The sequence below is a fragment of the Natator depressus genome, chromosome 18 (assembly GCF_965152275.1).
Source record: "Natator depressus isolate rNatDep1 chromosome 18, rNatDep2.hap1, whole genome shotgun sequence".
Classification (NCBI taxonomy): domain Eukaryota; kingdom Metazoa; phylum Chordata; order Testudines; family Cheloniidae; genus Natator; species Natator depressus.
The window spans coordinates 6,817,386-6,834,271 of NC_134251.1; the positions used below are offsets into that span (position 1 = coordinate 6,817,386).

At 47.8% G+C, this 16,886-nt stretch overlaps 1 protein-coding gene across 4 annotated transcripts in view; it reads right to left on the bottom strand.

The window, feature by feature from the left end:
• Positions 1-2,578: 2,578 nt before the first annotated feature.
• Positions 2,579-16,886, bottom strand: part of LOC142000809 (protein-arginine deiminase type-2-like) — a 64,545-nt gene continuing 50,237 nt past the window's right edge. For 3 of the 4 annotated variants that reach the window (XM_074975391.1, XM_074975394.1, XM_074975393.1), the window contains 6 exons: positions 12,506-12,657; positions 11,467-11,611; positions 8,972-9,065; positions 6,210-6,295; positions 4,160-4,288; positions 2,579-2,836 (listed from right to left, as the gene is read on the bottom strand). In XM_074975391.1, the coding sequence (XP_074831492.1) occupies positions 2,603-2,836; positions 4,160-4,288; positions 6,210-6,295; positions 8,972-9,065; positions 11,467-11,611; positions 12,506-12,657 (840 nt within the window). In that variant the 3' untranslated portion in view covers positions 2,579-2,602. The remainder of the gene's footprint in view (positions 2,837-4,159; positions 4,289-6,209; positions 6,296-8,971; positions 9,066-11,466; positions 11,612-12,505; positions 12,658-16,886) is intronic. The other variant, XM_074975392.1, reaches the window with a different exon arrangement.

Here is a 16,886-nt window from a genome sequence, read left to right on the forward strand (position 1 = left end):
CAGGGGGGAAGTGATGATCCCAGGCTAAGGGATTGCTAACCCATGTATGAAAACCTGGAAAACCCAAGCTGCAAGGCAAAGGCAGCCTGTGCCTTAAGAATCTGCCAGCCTGTTTATCACTCCGGGTGGGAATCTGCTAATTCATATCCTATCTAGTATGTTAAACTCAGTTTGCAGTTTTGTTTATTTACTAGGTAATCTGCTTTGAGCTGTTTGTTATCACTTATAATCACTTAAAATCTATCTTTTTGTAGTTAATAAACTTATTTTATCTTTTAATCCACACCAGTGTGCATTTGACTAAGGTGTCTGGGGAAAAACTCAGCTTGGTTACCACAAGTGTGCATGGTCCTTGTCACATTGAGGGAGAGGCGGTCCGGATATTAAACTCATATACTGGCCAGATTTGACTAGGGCAGGATGGTACTGCTCTGGGGTCCTCGGCTGGTGGTTAGAGAGCCCGCATGTGACTGCAGCTGGGCGTGACCCTACCTGTGTGAATGCTGGTGGAAGTGCAAGCTTGGAGGGCTTTGCAACTTGTCACAGCAGCACAGTGTGAGAGGGAGCCCAGGCTGGTGGGTCAGAGGGCTCAGTGATACCCAAGTTCCAGATGGCACCCTGGGGGGAACCCATCACAGCGAGATCTATGGAATAATCTCCCAAGGAAAATTATGGAAACCACGTCTCATGGGATTTAAAAGTAGACTCGACAAAAATACTACCAAACATAATGCTGAAAACAATACTACAGTAGCAAGGGAATATATTAAATGGATGATCTATTAGGCTTTTCTAACTCTAATTTCTATGAATTCATGGAACAGAAGGTGTGAGACTCAAGAGCTTTTGGGCTGATGTCCAGTCCAAGTCTGGCAGCTTGATAGCCTTATACATGGACAAGACATTCCTCTTAATCGAGGGGTCACTTCACATGGGTTGAACTCTGATTCCAGAGAGTAAACAAAGCTTGTCTTCCATATCTACTTGAAATGCAGGAATGTCCTGTTTGTTTGGATGATGGAAGCAATCCCTAAATTGTCCACTTAGACATAAAGCCATAGAATTTAAGTCCAGAAAGGACCAACAGATCATCTACTCACCTCCTGTAGATCACAGGCCACCAACACCCCCCAGCATCCACACACTGAACCCAACAATCAAAATCAGACCAAAGTATCACAGCCCACAGGAGACTAAACTATTATGTGCCACAGACAGGGGGACCGAGGTGGCCTTGAGGGAGGTGGTTCCATAGAGGAAAGCTTATAAACAAAATTTTGCTTTTGAACAAAACCAGACCATATTCTCCCCTGCTGTGATTCCAATGACTTCTGTGAATAAGTCTGGCCACTGATGCTTAATGTTCAGCAGCAGATTTGAGACTTTCAAACCCAGTAAAACAATGTCTTGGATTCCATGGAACAAGAAAGGGAAGAAATTAGACTTTTGAAATAAATGGTGATTGGTTAACTGCTGTGCAGGGACTTCTTATAGCCCAAATTGGAAACAGATCAGCTCATTTGCCCTGCGCATCCTTCACAGCATAAGAATACTGCTGAATGCCAGAAGCAACCATGTTTTCGGCAGATTAGTGTGTTCCCTGGCAGTTTAAAGTTTAAAAAAAAAGTTACATTCCATTGCCAGATTATAAAAGAATTTACGTTCCTTTCATCCTTTAATTACTTTTCCCTTTACACCTTGCTTTCCAAATTTCCAGAAGTGATGATTAGTGTGGTGTATTGTGGACTGTGTTGGAATTGCAAGGTATCACTTTAAGAGTGGAGGGAGGGGTTCCTGGTCCTCCTTGCTAGGGCATTTTGTAGGGAAGTATGTGAGCTGGGTCTAGCAGCAGTCATTCTGCAGCTAGCCAGCCTACACTAAGGTGGGATGAGTTGTGCCTCACTGCCGTAGGCAGCAGCCTGCTTTGTCTTTCTCTGTTTTTTGCATTCTTGTGTGTTATCATGCTGAACTCTCAGAAATAAAGTCGTGTTACATTGCAACCTCCCAGCAAGAGCATTTTATGTTTTTATCTCACTTCTCTGTTTGTGTGCTGTGAAATATACCTGGTAGATCAGCACTCACACCTTTTGGTAGCTGAAATCTTGGTTTCTGCCTCTAATGAAGAGACTACACCTTGAACAATGCAGTGCAGAGAACTAGTGCAGCCAGGATGTGCGTATTTAAAGACAAGACCAAGAGATTTCCACACTTTTTCCATTTTATTATCATGATTACAAATTATTGCCATCAGAACTCAGCAGAAGATGGCTTTTGCTACCATAGTTTCTATCAATCTTTTTTTGGTAGAATGCCGCTGATCAGTTCAACCTCCAGCTGCCATAATCTCCAAGGGCTTGAAAAAAACCAGAATGGAATGGGCTGGGACCTGCAGCATGCAAACCAGAAAGGCGTGTGGCTGGAGGACCTTCCCATCTAATGGGTGAAACACATCACACACAGAGGCGCCAAAGCACAGCACCGAGACTCCATACCAAAGTTCTAGCGATTAACTCGACCAAGCTCAAGCAAGCAACCAACCAACCAACAAAAAAAGCAGTGCCCACGTGAGCTTCGACTGCAGGAATCTCCACCTGCTTGGCAGCTAGGGAATCACATGCCACCACTTGAAGGAGAAGGGCTTGCGATGGACATTGGTACCGCAGTGGACCTCTCCCAGCATCTTATGGTAGGAGGAAATGTCATCGATGAAGCTGCACATCAGCCCGAGTGGCTCCAGCAGAGAGCGGACATGTGCTTCCAAGCAGCAATCTCCCTCGATGATTGGCCCGAATGGCTTTGGGATTCCCAGGTCTTGAGATAGGACAATCATGTTCACCTGTGTAATAAGGGAGGAGATCCAGGGTTGCATTTCAGGGGAGCCAATGCCAAGGCATGTATGGGGTTTTGAATATGTTTTGATTGAAATGTCACCTTAACATATAGAATAGTAAGGCTAGTAACCAAGGTAGGAAGCAAAGGTAAAACTGACGTCTTGCTGTCCCTCCATGACTTCCCTGAGGAACTTACAGGTCACAACAAACATCCATGGAGCACATTGCTCATGTGCTTTGGAGACTGCATTGCTTTCCATTGGCCTCTGGGTGCAATGCAAGGTGCTGATGATAGATGGGTGGGAAACGGTTTTCCTGTCCTGTGAAAATTTTTACGATTTAAATTTTTTTCCTGTTCAGGGTCAGGATGAAACTGTGACCTTTTGAAATGGTTTGCAAAAAAACAGAAGAGACCAGAATAGCTTGGTGGCTACAGCACTCACCTGGATGTGGGAAAAGTTCCTGTTCTAACCAGTTGGTAATTCGGCTGTCTCTCTGGTTTTGACCAGAAATTCCATTCTGGACATGAGAAACATTTCCCAATGAAAGTTGAGTAGAAACTGTTACATTCCTACAAAAAGTTTCGGTTTCAACAAATTGATGGACCATTTTTTAATTCTGATTTAAAAAAAATTCCATCGGAAAATTCCCAACCAGCTGCAGTATTGATCTAGCACTATAAATCTAGCACTTTATGGTTCAGGTCACAGATATGGTATCTTTTGCTCTGTCCCTTCCTTTGCGCTTTACCCTGACAGTGGATCAGCTGGGCTACTCAAGTTGGGTTTGAATATCTGAGAGTTCAAGGCTAAAGTGTTCTGAACAGGGGGCTCTTAACTCTGAGATTTGCTTCCCTTTCCTTGGTCTGCAAGATCCTACGTTTGCTGGGCTTGTGGGCAAGAGGCCAGGTCAGTCTATTTATTTAGGCCTAAATTAAAAAAAAGAAAAATCACTAAATGTTGGGTGCCCAACAGGAGACACCTCGGGGCCCCATTTTCAGAACGGCTGAGCACCTGTGACGTCTAATGAAGTCAGTGAGAGTTACAGGTACTTAGCAGCTCTGAAAATCAGACCCACAGAGTCCCAAATTGGCCCCCCAGAAACCAGGGAGTCTCTTAGGAAACGTTGGCCCTAGGCTTTGTTCTCAGGAGAAGGGTCATTTGGGCTTGGTAGTTCATTTCAGCGTCGGCTGTGGACACTTGGCACATATCGTGGAATTTATATTGCCTGTGTACCTGCAGCGATCATGACAGGCACCCTATTGAAACACTGAAACAGAATGGGTGGGGCCCTGAGCCAACCGGTCCCAGGGGAGGGGCCTCTCTCACCATGTTGGGGAAGTATGCCATGGCTTTGCCCATCTTGTCTATCTTGAAGAGCGCCGGGAGGTCTATGATGTCTTTTTCAGTCAGCCCGAGCTCTTTCTTGAGGATGTCTCTGTTCCAATCGATGCAGCGCTGGGAGTGGGTGAGGGGTGAAGAGAAGGAGGATAATCAGAGGGTTAATATGGGCAAGCACAAGTTGGTCCAACAAGTGGAACAGCAGTATGGAATGGTCTAGGTGTTCTTGGTCCTGCCTCAGTGCGGAGGGATGGACTAGATGTCCTCTTGAGGTCCCTGCCAGCTCTACAATTTTATGATTATCTGATGACAGGGTAATCTCGGCTCCCACTGAAATTGGCTTGGTTCTCTAGCATGATTAAGGTGCAGTTGCATTAGCAGTGCAAGATCCCCACAGGAAATTCAAGGAATGAGGCTAACGTGAAAACTTCCAGGCAGCTGGCACACAGGATCACCACATTTATCTTCATCCTCGACTCTCGAAGCAGGTCAGGAGACCCCAAAAGAGCCTGGAGATTTATTGCCCAGGTCCCTCTTAAAGACCTGAAGATTTGCTTATTTCACTCCCTTGTCCCAGTGTTGATTCATGGCGTTGAAGGCCAGAAGGGATCAATACATCAGAGAAGACCCATGAGAATGCTTAAAGGATTAGAAAACATGTCTTACAGTGATAGACTAAAGGAACTCAATTAATTTAGCTTATCAAAGAGAAGGTTAAGGGGTGACTTGACCTGCCAGGGTACTTAAATGGGGAACAAATATTTAATAACAGGCTCTTCAATCTAGTAGAAAAAGATATAACCTGATCGAATGGCTGGAAGTTGAAGCTAGACAAATTCAGACTGGAAATAAGGTGTACATTTTTAATGGTGTGAGTAATTAACTATTAGAACAAGTTTTCAAGAGTCATGGTGGATCCATCACTTGCAATTATAAAATCAGGATTGGATGTTCTTCTAAAAGATCTGCTCTAGGAATTATGTTGGGGCAGTTCTCTGGCCTGTGTTATACACAGGTCAGACTAGATGATCATAATGGACCCTTCCAGCTTTAGAATCTATGAGTCAACAGTGTGCCCTTGTTGCCAAGAAGGCTAATGGCATATTGGGCTGCATTAGTAGGAGCATTGCCAGCAGATCGAGGGAAGTGATTATTCCCCTCTGTTCGGCACTGGTAAGGCCACATCTGGAGTATTGCATCCAGTTTTGGCCCCCCACTACAGAAAGGATGTGGACAAATTTGAGAGAGTCCAGCGGAGGGCAATGAAAATGATTAGGGGGTTGGGGCACATGACTTTTGAGGAGAGGCTGAAGGAACTGGGCTTATTTAGTCTGCAGAAGAGATGAGTGAGGGGGGATTTGATAGCAGTCTTCAACTATCTGAAGGGGGGTTCTAAAGAGGATGGATCTAGGCTGTTCTCAGTGGTGGCAGATGACAGAACAAGGAGCAATGGTCTCAAGCTGCAGTGGGGGAGGTGTAGGTTGAATATTAGGAAAAACTATTTCACTAGGAGGGTGGTGAAGCACGGGAATGGGTTCCCTAGGGAGGTGGTAGAATCTCCATCCTTAAAAACCTCTAACAAAGGTTCGACAAAGCCCTGGCTAGGATGATTTAGTTGGGGTTGGTCCTGCTTTGAGCAGGGGGTTGGACTAGATGACCTCCTGAGGTCTCTTCCAACCCTAATGTATGATTCTATGAATCATCCATTCTGATCTCCTGTCTTTTGCAGGACATTCAGTTTCACCCCGTTGCAGTGACTGCCCGCCAGCCACGAGAGTAGGAAGGTTTCCTTTCATCAGTCCTCCCACTAGGGAATGAAAATGCTGCCTTTGCAAACTCTTAGCTCCTACAATGACCCCCCCCCCCCGTGCTTCCACTAGCTTAACCTTGCCAGCTATGTTTCTTGTGCCACATATTTATTCAATGGGACAATACCATCTTCCTTTTTCCCCCTTGCCCTCCCCAGCAGCAGCGAAGCGCCTTTTGGGATGTCCTCCGCATGCCACAGCCCCATAGTCAGCCCTCGGTAGCTATTTACCTGTACGTATTGGTTCTCCTGCACCATGACCTCATTGGACAGGACCTTGTTAATGGTGACCCGTTTTGTGTCTGCCCCAGAATAACCTATACAGAGAAAACAAAATCAGCCATCTGATTAATGAAATGACAGCCAAAGCAAGCACCCTATACTAGAACGTTCCAGTTCATGCTGGAGTTTCAGGGGCCTTGATCAAGGTACTTAAAATTATGAATAAAGTTGAGTCAAACCAACGCCCTGGATCAGAACACCCTGAACTTTGAATTTACATCAGGTCCATCAATAATTATAAAGGACACAGGGCCTGATCTTGAAGTCAACAGAACAACTCCCCCCTCCCCAACTTCTGTGGGTTTGGAGCAGGCCCATAGTGACGCGTGAGCCAGACCTTCTGTTTTACAATAGTTGATACAAGCAGAGGTTTCTGGAATCAGGATGGAAAGTCCCGTGGTCAAGGCACTGCGCGGCAGCTAAGGAGATTGGGAGTCAGTTCTAGCTTTCAGAGTAGCAGCCGTGTTAGTCTGTATCCTCAAAAAGAACAGGAGGACTTGTAGCACTTTAAAGACTAACAAATTTATTTGAGCATAAGCTTTCGTGAGCTACAGCTCACTTCATCGGATGCATGCAGTGGAAAATACAGTGGGGAGATTTATATACACAGAGAACATGAAACAACGGGTGTTACCGTACACACTGTAACGAGAGTTCTAGCTTTGTCTCTGTCACACTATGTTACATTGGGCAAGTCATCAAGGGCTTGTCTACACAGGGAAGTTAGTGTGGAGTCAGATAGGGTGTGACTTTAAAGTGCATTAACTACTCTAAATTAACTCCCTGGGTGGACACTCTTGCTCCGCACTAAGAGTGTCTTTGTGCACTTTAACTTAATATACTTCCAAAGTGTTCACGTGGGAGTTAGCACATGCTGGCGGCTCTGGGCTTTCCCCCGCATGTAGATAACCAACTAGGCCAAAGTTCCTAACCACGGCCAGTGATTTTGGGTGCCCGACTGGAGACGCTCATTTGCAGGGGTGCTGAGCACCCAGGGTTCTTGTGGACTTCATCTGGGGCTGTAGGGGCTCAACGATTGTGGAAAATCAGGTGAGCATGGTCTAAAGCTGTGTCCTCAAAACCAGAGGCACCTAAAAGCTGTGCTCATCCTGAGAATGTTGCCCTTAATTCCTCTGGGCCTCACATGGCTAATGATACTTCTCTACCTCATATGGGGGTTGTGAGGACGAAGCTCTCAGTAACTATGGTGATGGGAGCTGTGTCAGTACCTAGGCCTGCACCAGAGATGGGCTGAAGAGTTTAAGTGGTGCACTTGTCCCTGACACTAGGGGGAATTTCATCCTAAGGGAAGAACTCATAATCAGAAGGTGTCCAAGCCAACTGTTCAGTCCAAAGAATCTGAAATGTCAGTGCTGCTTTGTGTGCTATGAGCCATCTAACACCTTTACTGCTCATGAACGCTATTCAACAGCTGCACTATCTCGGTAATCTTCCTCTTTCTAAATGAGAGATTAAGTCCCTGGCAGAGCTGGCACAAAATAAATCATGGCACGTCAGGCCCTATATGGGAGAAAAGCTGCTGGAAAAAAAAAATCTGCAATTTGCAAACTATGGACCAAGTTTCAAGAGCTGTCAACAGAAGCATTAAAATATCTACTGTTGGTGGGTCCATATATCATTGTCTCACGGCCTCCATGTTACACAGTAACCCAGAGATTTAATGGCATTTCACCCCGGGGGAAATTCACCCCTATGCAGAGGGCCAACTCAAACCATATGCATCACTGAAGTCCCACGCAACTTCTCAAAATAGAGCTTGAGTGGGACATTTGTGAATTGCACCCTCAGCAGGTGGTTATCTTGTGGGATCAGCTGCTGTAGGGGTTAGAGACAGTCAAATACCGGGAGCTGGATAACTTATGATAATTAACAACCAGCATGCTTGCTGACAACGAAAATACATCAGCTTCATTCTTCCGAGTGTAAGACAATCACTTCCGGGATTAGGGAAGAATTCCTTTCTTACTCCCCCTTGGAAATCATTGATGAATTGGCCAGGTGCATCGTGGGCTTTTCCCACTGATGCATCTTGAGGCAGGACGTCTGACTTGATGGACCAAATGACCTCATCCAGTTTGGCAAATCTTCTCTTCTCTTTGGGAAAAAACCCCCAGCACTTTAGATGCCCCTTTCGGAGACCTAATCAATTTCTCCCATCTGATGAAAATGACAGTACTTTGGATACATTTCAAACGAAAACATAAGTACATTCTATGTGCCAGCTCAACATTTTGTAGATCCCCTTCTTTGTAAAGGGGCGCTAATTCCTTTGGCTTGTCCTGAAGCACAAAGAAAATAAAGACATGAAATCAGATGCATCTGTAGGGAAAAAAATACTTTGGAACACTTCAGATAGAATGTCCAGTTCAAAGTAATTATTCCACAGACAGAAAGGCCTATCTGATGACACGATGTTTCAGTTTTGGGTTACAGTCAGAGTTGCCTGAGTCTGGGGGTATGCAGTAATATATGGCTCTGCACCATTCACTGAGGGTCAATACCTGAAGCCACATTTTATAGTTGGGGAAACTGAGGCAGGGAGCTGCTAAGTGACTTGGGATGAGTCAGTAGCAGGGTGGGGAATGGAACTCAGGTCGTCTATCACCCTTATTTGCTCTCACCACTAGGCCATACTGTCTCCCCTTACTGACTGCCTCTTTTTGCCAGGAAGCAGGTATGTAGTAACTTACCTTTGAACATGGTGGCTTCTCCATGGCCCTCCTTCTGCTTCTCTCGGAAGAGCTTGTAGCAGGCCGACGTGCTGGCCATGAGCATCCGGAACTGCTGGGAGAAAGAGGGGGAGGAAGGGAGTAAGGGACTCGCGAAGAGGAAAGCACCAAATAACTATAATCAAGAGCAGCCATAATAATTTACAACTCAGTAACAAACGCACAGTTGGTCCACCACACTGAACACAAACTCCTTCTGGTCAGGGACCGCCCCTAAGAGCCAAGGGAGCTAATGGGAAAGAGGCAGGTTACTATAACTCCCTCTTATTCCACTGGGCACGGCCTCCCTATTGTACCTCATCAAGATTTGGAAACCCACAGCTCGCTGGTGCAGTTTCTCGGATCCTCCCAACCTAAGAAGCACCCGGCGCCTTTCACCCTGCATTGAACCCTATATATTTACTCCCATGTCCTGGAATCGCTGACACTGGTTACAAAGCTCTCAAGAGCCATCGGTAAGGACCAGCTGTGCTAGATCTTCTTAAGGCCAACGAGCCGCTTCTGTCAAAACAAGGACTAAGAAAGTGTTTGCTTAGCAGCTGTGGCAAAGAGGACTGAACTGTCCATTATAATGGCTGTGCAATGAGCAAGGGAAATTCAGTGAACCCGCTCCACTAGGGCACGCACTTCACAGGCAGAAGAATTTAATACATGTCTAGATGCAAACATTTCTGGCCATTTGTTTTTGACCGGGCTTGTTTTTGTTTCGGTCGGTCAATGATCTAGTTCTTGGGATGGCGCGGCAGTCAAACTATTCTCTTCCGGGGCTGCATCCTGAGGGGTAAGGAGCAGCTGCAGCACCCACTGAACCCGTCTTGCCCGCAGGAAATGCTAAATTAACCCTATGCCACTTTAGCTACTCGCTGCTTTTAGTCGCCCACATTTTAGACCTTTCTCGTTCATTCAGAAATGAGCAGGCTGAGTTTTCTTTTGCACCTGTCTCACATCACTGAGGCCTCGAAGCGCCTCACAGGCAGAACAAGGCCTGGGATGATCAAAGGAATCTAGCGGACAAAGGCCTGGTCTCTACTACAAAGTTTTGCAAGGATAGCTGTGTCAGCTAGGAATATGGAACGGGTGGGGGGGGGGGAAATCACACCTCCTAGCCGACACAGCTATGCTGGCAAACCCCCCCCAGCGTAGATGTGATGACGATGAGAGAGCAGTGCTTCTGTTGGCAACACTAATGTCATCAGGGGCAGCAGGGTTGTATCATTTTTGGTGGTGCCCAGAACGGGTCCAAGTCCTGGAACCCCCCCAGCCTGCCTTGTAAGCCGATATATATTTTTTTAAATAACGTAAAAATGTGAGGGCTCTGGGGTGGGGCTGGTGATGAGGGGTTTGGAGTGTAGGAGGGGGGGCAGAGGGTTGGGGTGCGGGGGGGGGGGTGAGGGCTCTGGCTGCAGGTGCAGGCTCTGGGGTGGGGTGGGGCTGGGGATGACGAGTTTGGGGTGCAGACAGGCTGCCCCGGGGCTGGGGCCAGAGAGGAGGACTCCCACCAGCCCTCTCCCCGCCGGCAGCAGCGAGCTCCAGAAGAGGAGCCCCCTCTACCCCCTCGGCAGCACACTCACCCCGCACCACTGTCCCCTCTCAGGTGCAGGAAGCTCCCTCGCCTCCCCTGTGGTGGGTGCTGGGTGCGGGGGAGGGCTGCCATCACGTGTGCACCTCCTCCCCTGCTGCTGCCCCTCACTGTAGCCTCACTGGGGGTGGGGGATGGGGCTGCCCCATGCCTAGCGTGCGGCAGGAGCGGTGACTGCGGGCAGGGGGGCCCTCTCTGCTGCTGGAGGGTCCTGCCAGAAAAGGGAAGGGTCCGTCTGTCCGTCCGAGGCAGAAGGGCAGGGTCAGGGTCAGGTTGCCCTGGCACTTGTGGTTGGGGGGTGGTAGGACCCAACGGTGGCAGTTGATGCCGGGCACAGAGCGGAGCATGGAGCTGCAGGGGGCAGCCCCCGAGGGCGCAGGCAGGGACGCCCGGGGGCGGCAGGCTGGGCCGGGGCAGAGACCCGGCCCCGAACATTGTTGGAGCTGGGCCCCCCGGGCCCTGAATATTGCTGGAGCACGGGGACCACGGGCCCATATAACTCGCCGCCCCTGAACGTCATCCAGAAGGTGGTGTAGTTACGCGGGCAGAACGCCTACTGGTGGTGTCTGCCAGCCTAGCAGTACCAACGTGGGCCCTGTAGAGTAGGCCTGGCCTTAGACACTCAACTCTGACTGAACTCCCATCGGTGCTTTTGCAAATATCAGCCCATGCCTCTAACAGCAAATAGATCAACGAACGGCCTCCTTCCCTGCCCTGAGACAACAGGGGCAGGTTTCCATTTCAGTTTCATTTTTTCAAAGATGGGGCAAACATTATGCCCAAAGAGCTTGATAAATTTCCAACAAAAACCTAGCAGGGGCTTGAAGCTTGTTCCTTTCCCTTGTAACCTTTGGAAAACTGCCACCTGGTAGGTCACCTTTTTGTCAGGAAGGGGCACAAAAGTCACAAACTCATCCACATGACCCACGGTCAGCCAATCAGAGTAGAGCTCCACAGGCGACTGGACTTGCTGAGCATAGAGGAACTCTCTCACCACCTTGGTCATCCTCCTCCCAGCAGATCTAGCGGTTGATTGTCCAAAGGGCAAAAAAAAAAAAAAAAAAAGAAGAAAATAACATTTTAGATGGGAGACAAAGTGACAATGACGATGGTTTGAAGAAAAAAGCGATGCAACCAAAACCGTGACTGTCCCGTCAATCCCCATCCAGCCCGGCAGAGACAGAGATTGTGGTGATGCTAACAATTCCTTTTCTACTGGCGTTTCCTAAAGACACCAACAAATACGTTCATGAAGGTCACTCTGCTCCTGTGCGGACAGACAGCTTAAGTGCATGACCCACTTAACATCCATCCCAAGGTGATGCTGATAAAATTTCATAGTAAATTGTTGGTGACGAACGATTGCCATGGCCAAAACAGCTAAGAAGAGTCAGCCCGTGACCTTGCTAAACCACAGTCACTCACGACTGGAGAGGAGTCCAGACACTGCTGATCTTTAGAGGGGATTGTGAGGGACGATTGGAACCTAAATTGCAAATTGGATTTTGCACACACCCCTCCGTAGATTTACAGATTACAAGGCCAGAATGGACCATTGTAACAATCTGCTATGGCCTGTGTAAACCAGGCTGCAGGACTTCCCTGACTCAATTTGTGTTTGAACCTAGAGCAGATTTTTTAGAAAAAACATCCATTCTTGATTTAAAAAATGCCAGTGATGGAAAATTATGACGGGCCAAACAAATCCCCTGAATCTGTTGACGAGGTGTCAACAACCACAGCTCACCCTACAAGAGGGATCGAGAACTGCTCGGGCTAGAAATACACACACACACACACACACACACACCATATACCCAGCTGTGTGGAGACAGATGGGCAGCTAACAGAGAACAGTGGTATCCTTACGACCCCCGATTGCTCTGAAACACGCCATCTTCCTAACTCTCTCTTACGTGGGGAAGCTGCTTCCAATGAGGATCCTCCCCAGGGGATATGCCTTCCCGTTGACGGTCACCGGAGGGCTGACTTCCAGGTTGCCGAAGGAGTCGAGACTGGTGACAGCCTCGAACAGAGGCTCCTTGGTCACGTAGCCGAAGTCTGGGCCCTGGGAACACAGCAATCAGCACAAGTGTTTATAGTGAATTCTCCTTCCTTGCCCCAACCCATGTGGTCTTTACCAGACACACCCATTTTGCCTAAAGTTCCTGAACTCAGCATAGATGAATAAAATTAGTTTACCAAGATTGCTATGTAACTAGAGCAGTAGGCAGATTGGGCTAGTGCTGCACTAGGGATTAATGGTGGAGCAACACCCTTGGACCTGCTCTGTCTTTGGCATTTGACACACACAGTGCTCATAGATACAATGGCTTAATTGCTTCCCTTACAGCCTGAAGGTTTGATTGTGTCCGACAGTCCTTGGATACATGATGAGAGTTCAGGAGGAGGGGGTTACATGGCAAGGGACTCCCTTCTCTCCATGTGATGCCCTCACTCTTCTCCGCACAATTGAGCAGATCTGTTTAGGCACGGAAGGAAGTGCAAGCGGCCCACCGTCCTAGGGCGGTGGAGTTGCCTCTGCAGCATATCTTCCCTGGGAGCTGCGCTGCCAGGTGGAAATCTGGCTGAGTCTTCAGAGACTCACGCTGCAGCATGTCCTCTTAGTGTCCCTGCCAGGGCAGGCCATGACCCCGAGTTTCTGTAAGTGTTGGTGATACTCTCAGATGAACTAGAACATCGAAGCAGAGGAAGCAGAACACATTGGGGTAAAAGCTCAGGAACTCATCTGCATTTATCTCTTTTTTGGTCAAAATTTCATGCGGTGGTGTGCAACCAGACTGGCTCTCCATATTGTACATGTGGCTGTGATTTCCTTTACTGACTACCCAAATCAGCTGTCGCTCACAGAAAAATGAAGGAACCATTTGGGACGCACTACGTCCCATTAGAACCCCTTCCTCCCCATCCCACCCGGTTCCACCCTGGTTGTTTGACAGGTGTTTTGATGTTTGCAGGCTCACATATCCCCACCCACAATGCAATTATCGGAAGATCACTGTCTGACTTACACAAACCCTTTGCTGGCTGAATGAATAGGTAGGAGGGTAAAGTGGCAGCTGGAATGGTTTACAGTAAACAGTCAGACATGCAGAGGGGAAAACGTCCTCCTCCTCAACTCAACACTGCTCCAACTTCCGGAGGGTCAAAATATCAAGAGCATTAGCAGAGGGAAACCTGTGAATGAGCAGTTCTTGATGAAAGCTGGCAAATGTTCATCGTACAGTGTGGTCACAAAGGATGAAATTCACCCCTGTGCAGAGTCATGCCAAGGACTATGCCCCACTTAAGTCTTATTTTCAGGGGGCTTACTGGAAGTGGCACTTAAGCGGTCTTGGGGTGATGCTCTGCAGGAGTTGAATTTCACACTATCTGCATTGCCCGCAATAATTTGCTGACATTTTGGGTCAACTGCACGGCAATATTGAAAAGGGAAATAAATGCTAACAGTGCAGCAAAACCGTTCACTGCCGTCCCAGAGGTATGGTAAGAGTGTCTGGCAAGTGGTTTACAAAAGACAACACAAGAAGCCATTGATGTGCATACACATTGCTTTCACACTGTGATGTGTGAGTAACAATCTGATTTGCAACGTTATGGTTTAAATTCTAGGGGAAAGGGAAAAGCTGACAATGGAAGAGGCTGCTCGCGCTTGGGTATAAAGAAGTTGCATTAGCAAGGGAAAATGTATTGCAATGTTGCAGAATTGGCAGGCAGAATTGGCAGGCCGCTGTGCAACTTCATTGACATCAGCCTAGTTGTGCCAGGGATAAATTTGGGCCACTTAGTTTAGTGCAGCTGGGGGGAAGGGAATGGGGGGGGGACTGATTCTCCACTACCTTGCATCTTGTGTTCTCATTTACACCCGTGCAAAATGCTGCCAATCCAGAATTCTACTCTCACATTAAACCAGGAGGCGTGCTCTGCATTCACTGCCACAAGTGCATATCAGCCTATGCGCAAGGTGCCCAGCCATTTGATGGCGTCGTCATCAGCCAGGTGGACGCCGTCAAAAGAAGTCTGTGGGCACTTGGCAAGGACATGCGACACCGTCTGGAGTTCGGAAGCCTTTGTCTGAACGAGCGGACGAGGACACATTGGACGGGGCTGGTTATAATGGGATACGCACTTGGACATGGGCCTCCGGGATCTCTTTCTTTTTCTGGAACGGTCACAGGCTTGTTTACACTATGCCCGGGAGACACACTTGGCCAAAAGGGATCCCTTCACGCGCACAGTAGGCCCCATTTCTGCGGGGGCCATTAGAATGATTTATACGAGAATGCGGAGGTGTCGGTTTAACAGGTTGGTTTCTGCTTACTCCTCCGAATGTTCTGGGCTCATTTAGCTCTAGAGGCACGAGAAGGGAGCCTGCTTTTATACGATGGGGAAGAAGATCTCACTTTCTCTTTCCATCCTCTCGCCAGCTTCCAGAGATTAGTTGTTTGGACTTTTTTTTTCTGAAAGGGCCTGAAATCCTTCCCTTGCAGGATTTCCCTGGGGGAGCTCAGGCTTTATTTTTGCTTAAGCAGTCATTGATGCCAACTGGTACCTCAGAGAGGCACCGTACGAGCTTGCTCTTTATAGCAAAGCCCACTCCATGCAATTGGGCTTCATCCATAGATTTTCCCTTCCAGAATTAGGTGTATTCTCTTTTCTCCTCCCTCACCTGCCCTTCATCAGCTCTTCTAGTTTTGGACAAAGCAGCAATATCGATGTTAAACCAACTCTATTCACAAATAATTATGGCTGTACGTCGCTCTGGTCGGTCGCTGTTTGAGTTGTCCATCAGGGTACGTACATTCCAAGTTCCAAAGTTGAAAAGTTTATTACATTTTCGACTGCTGAGGTGATGATCTTGCTAGATGAGCCTATCCAGCCAGGAAAAACAGAGGCAAGACTATTTTTAGGGTACCTTTTCTAACCCCCTCCTCATGTGGCGTGAGCAGAGTGGATCCTAAATAGGACTGCTCAGTTGTGGGTGCAGCTGCTGAGATGCTCGACCCACTTCGATCCTCGAGCAAGATCACTGTATCAACACCCACCGCCTGTGTGTCGTTCTGTAACTAGGAACTTCCGGATTTCGCTGTCCTGTTCCTGTTGCCACTCGCCGATTGCCATCAGACTTTTGATTTGTGCAAATGTTATTTTCCCCAAAACTGGAAGATGCCTGTGCGGGACTTCTTTTAAAGTGGGGAGATGGTGCACAATAGTCACCACGCTATCCTTGACAGATAGAGGACTTGAAACCAATGGCCTGGGCACTGTGACAATTGGAGATCCTCTATCTGCTGCAGCCTACGTCCACCTTCACAGCCATTGTAACAGAACACAACAGTTATCCTCCGTCTGCTCTGCCATTAGGGACTTCTTGGATCACACTTTGTCTGGAACCTCGCCCTTGACCTTTCTGCCATGGGTAGCCCTAAGGGAGTACATCACTCCAGGCAGCATCGCTCTCGGGGTCATTGAGACACGCAAGCCTCTCCACCACTACAAGGTGTTGATCCATGGAGAGGAAATATGAACAGTACTATAGTAAATGAAACAATTAATTCACATGACTGGAACTCTTTTGGGTCATGTCGGTTGCTAATTTGGCTCCTGAACCACTGAGATCACTGGTCTGAACCATGGTCTCATAACCTGCTCAGCTACTAGCTTTTCCACTGCTTTGTATAACACTTGGCACCAACCATTCCTTTCATTTGAGGATCTCAAGGTGATTTACCAAGGTTGGGAAATAATATATTTTATGTGTGGGGAAACAGACAGAGAAGTTAAGACCAACATTTGCCAAAGGGGCTATTGGTTTGGGATGCCACAAGGTTTTGGTTCCACAACCTGAGACGCCTTGAGCCAGATTTCCAAAAGAGCTCAGTTCCCATTAAGGTGCCTTATCTAAGCAGCCCGATTTTCATAGGTGCCTGGCACCTGGTACCCCCTGTTGTTCTCCAAGGGAGCTGCAGGGAGCTGAGTGTTTCTGAAAATCTCACCTCTTTATTTAGGCCCCTAAATGGGAGCTAAGTTCTTTGGACTATCTGTTCCCCAGTGCTTGATTTTCAAAGCTTACGAGCGCACCTAGCTCCAAATGGAATCAATGGGAACTGCTGGGGATCAGTGTCTCTGAAAATCAGACCCTGGATGTCTCAAGTTGGACAGACAAATAACAAGGCAGCCAAAATCAGCAGCCATTTGAATGTTTTATCCCAAATGAGTAAGTGGCAGAACTAGGAACAGAACCTCAAAGTCCCTGCTCCCAGTCCTGTGCTCTAA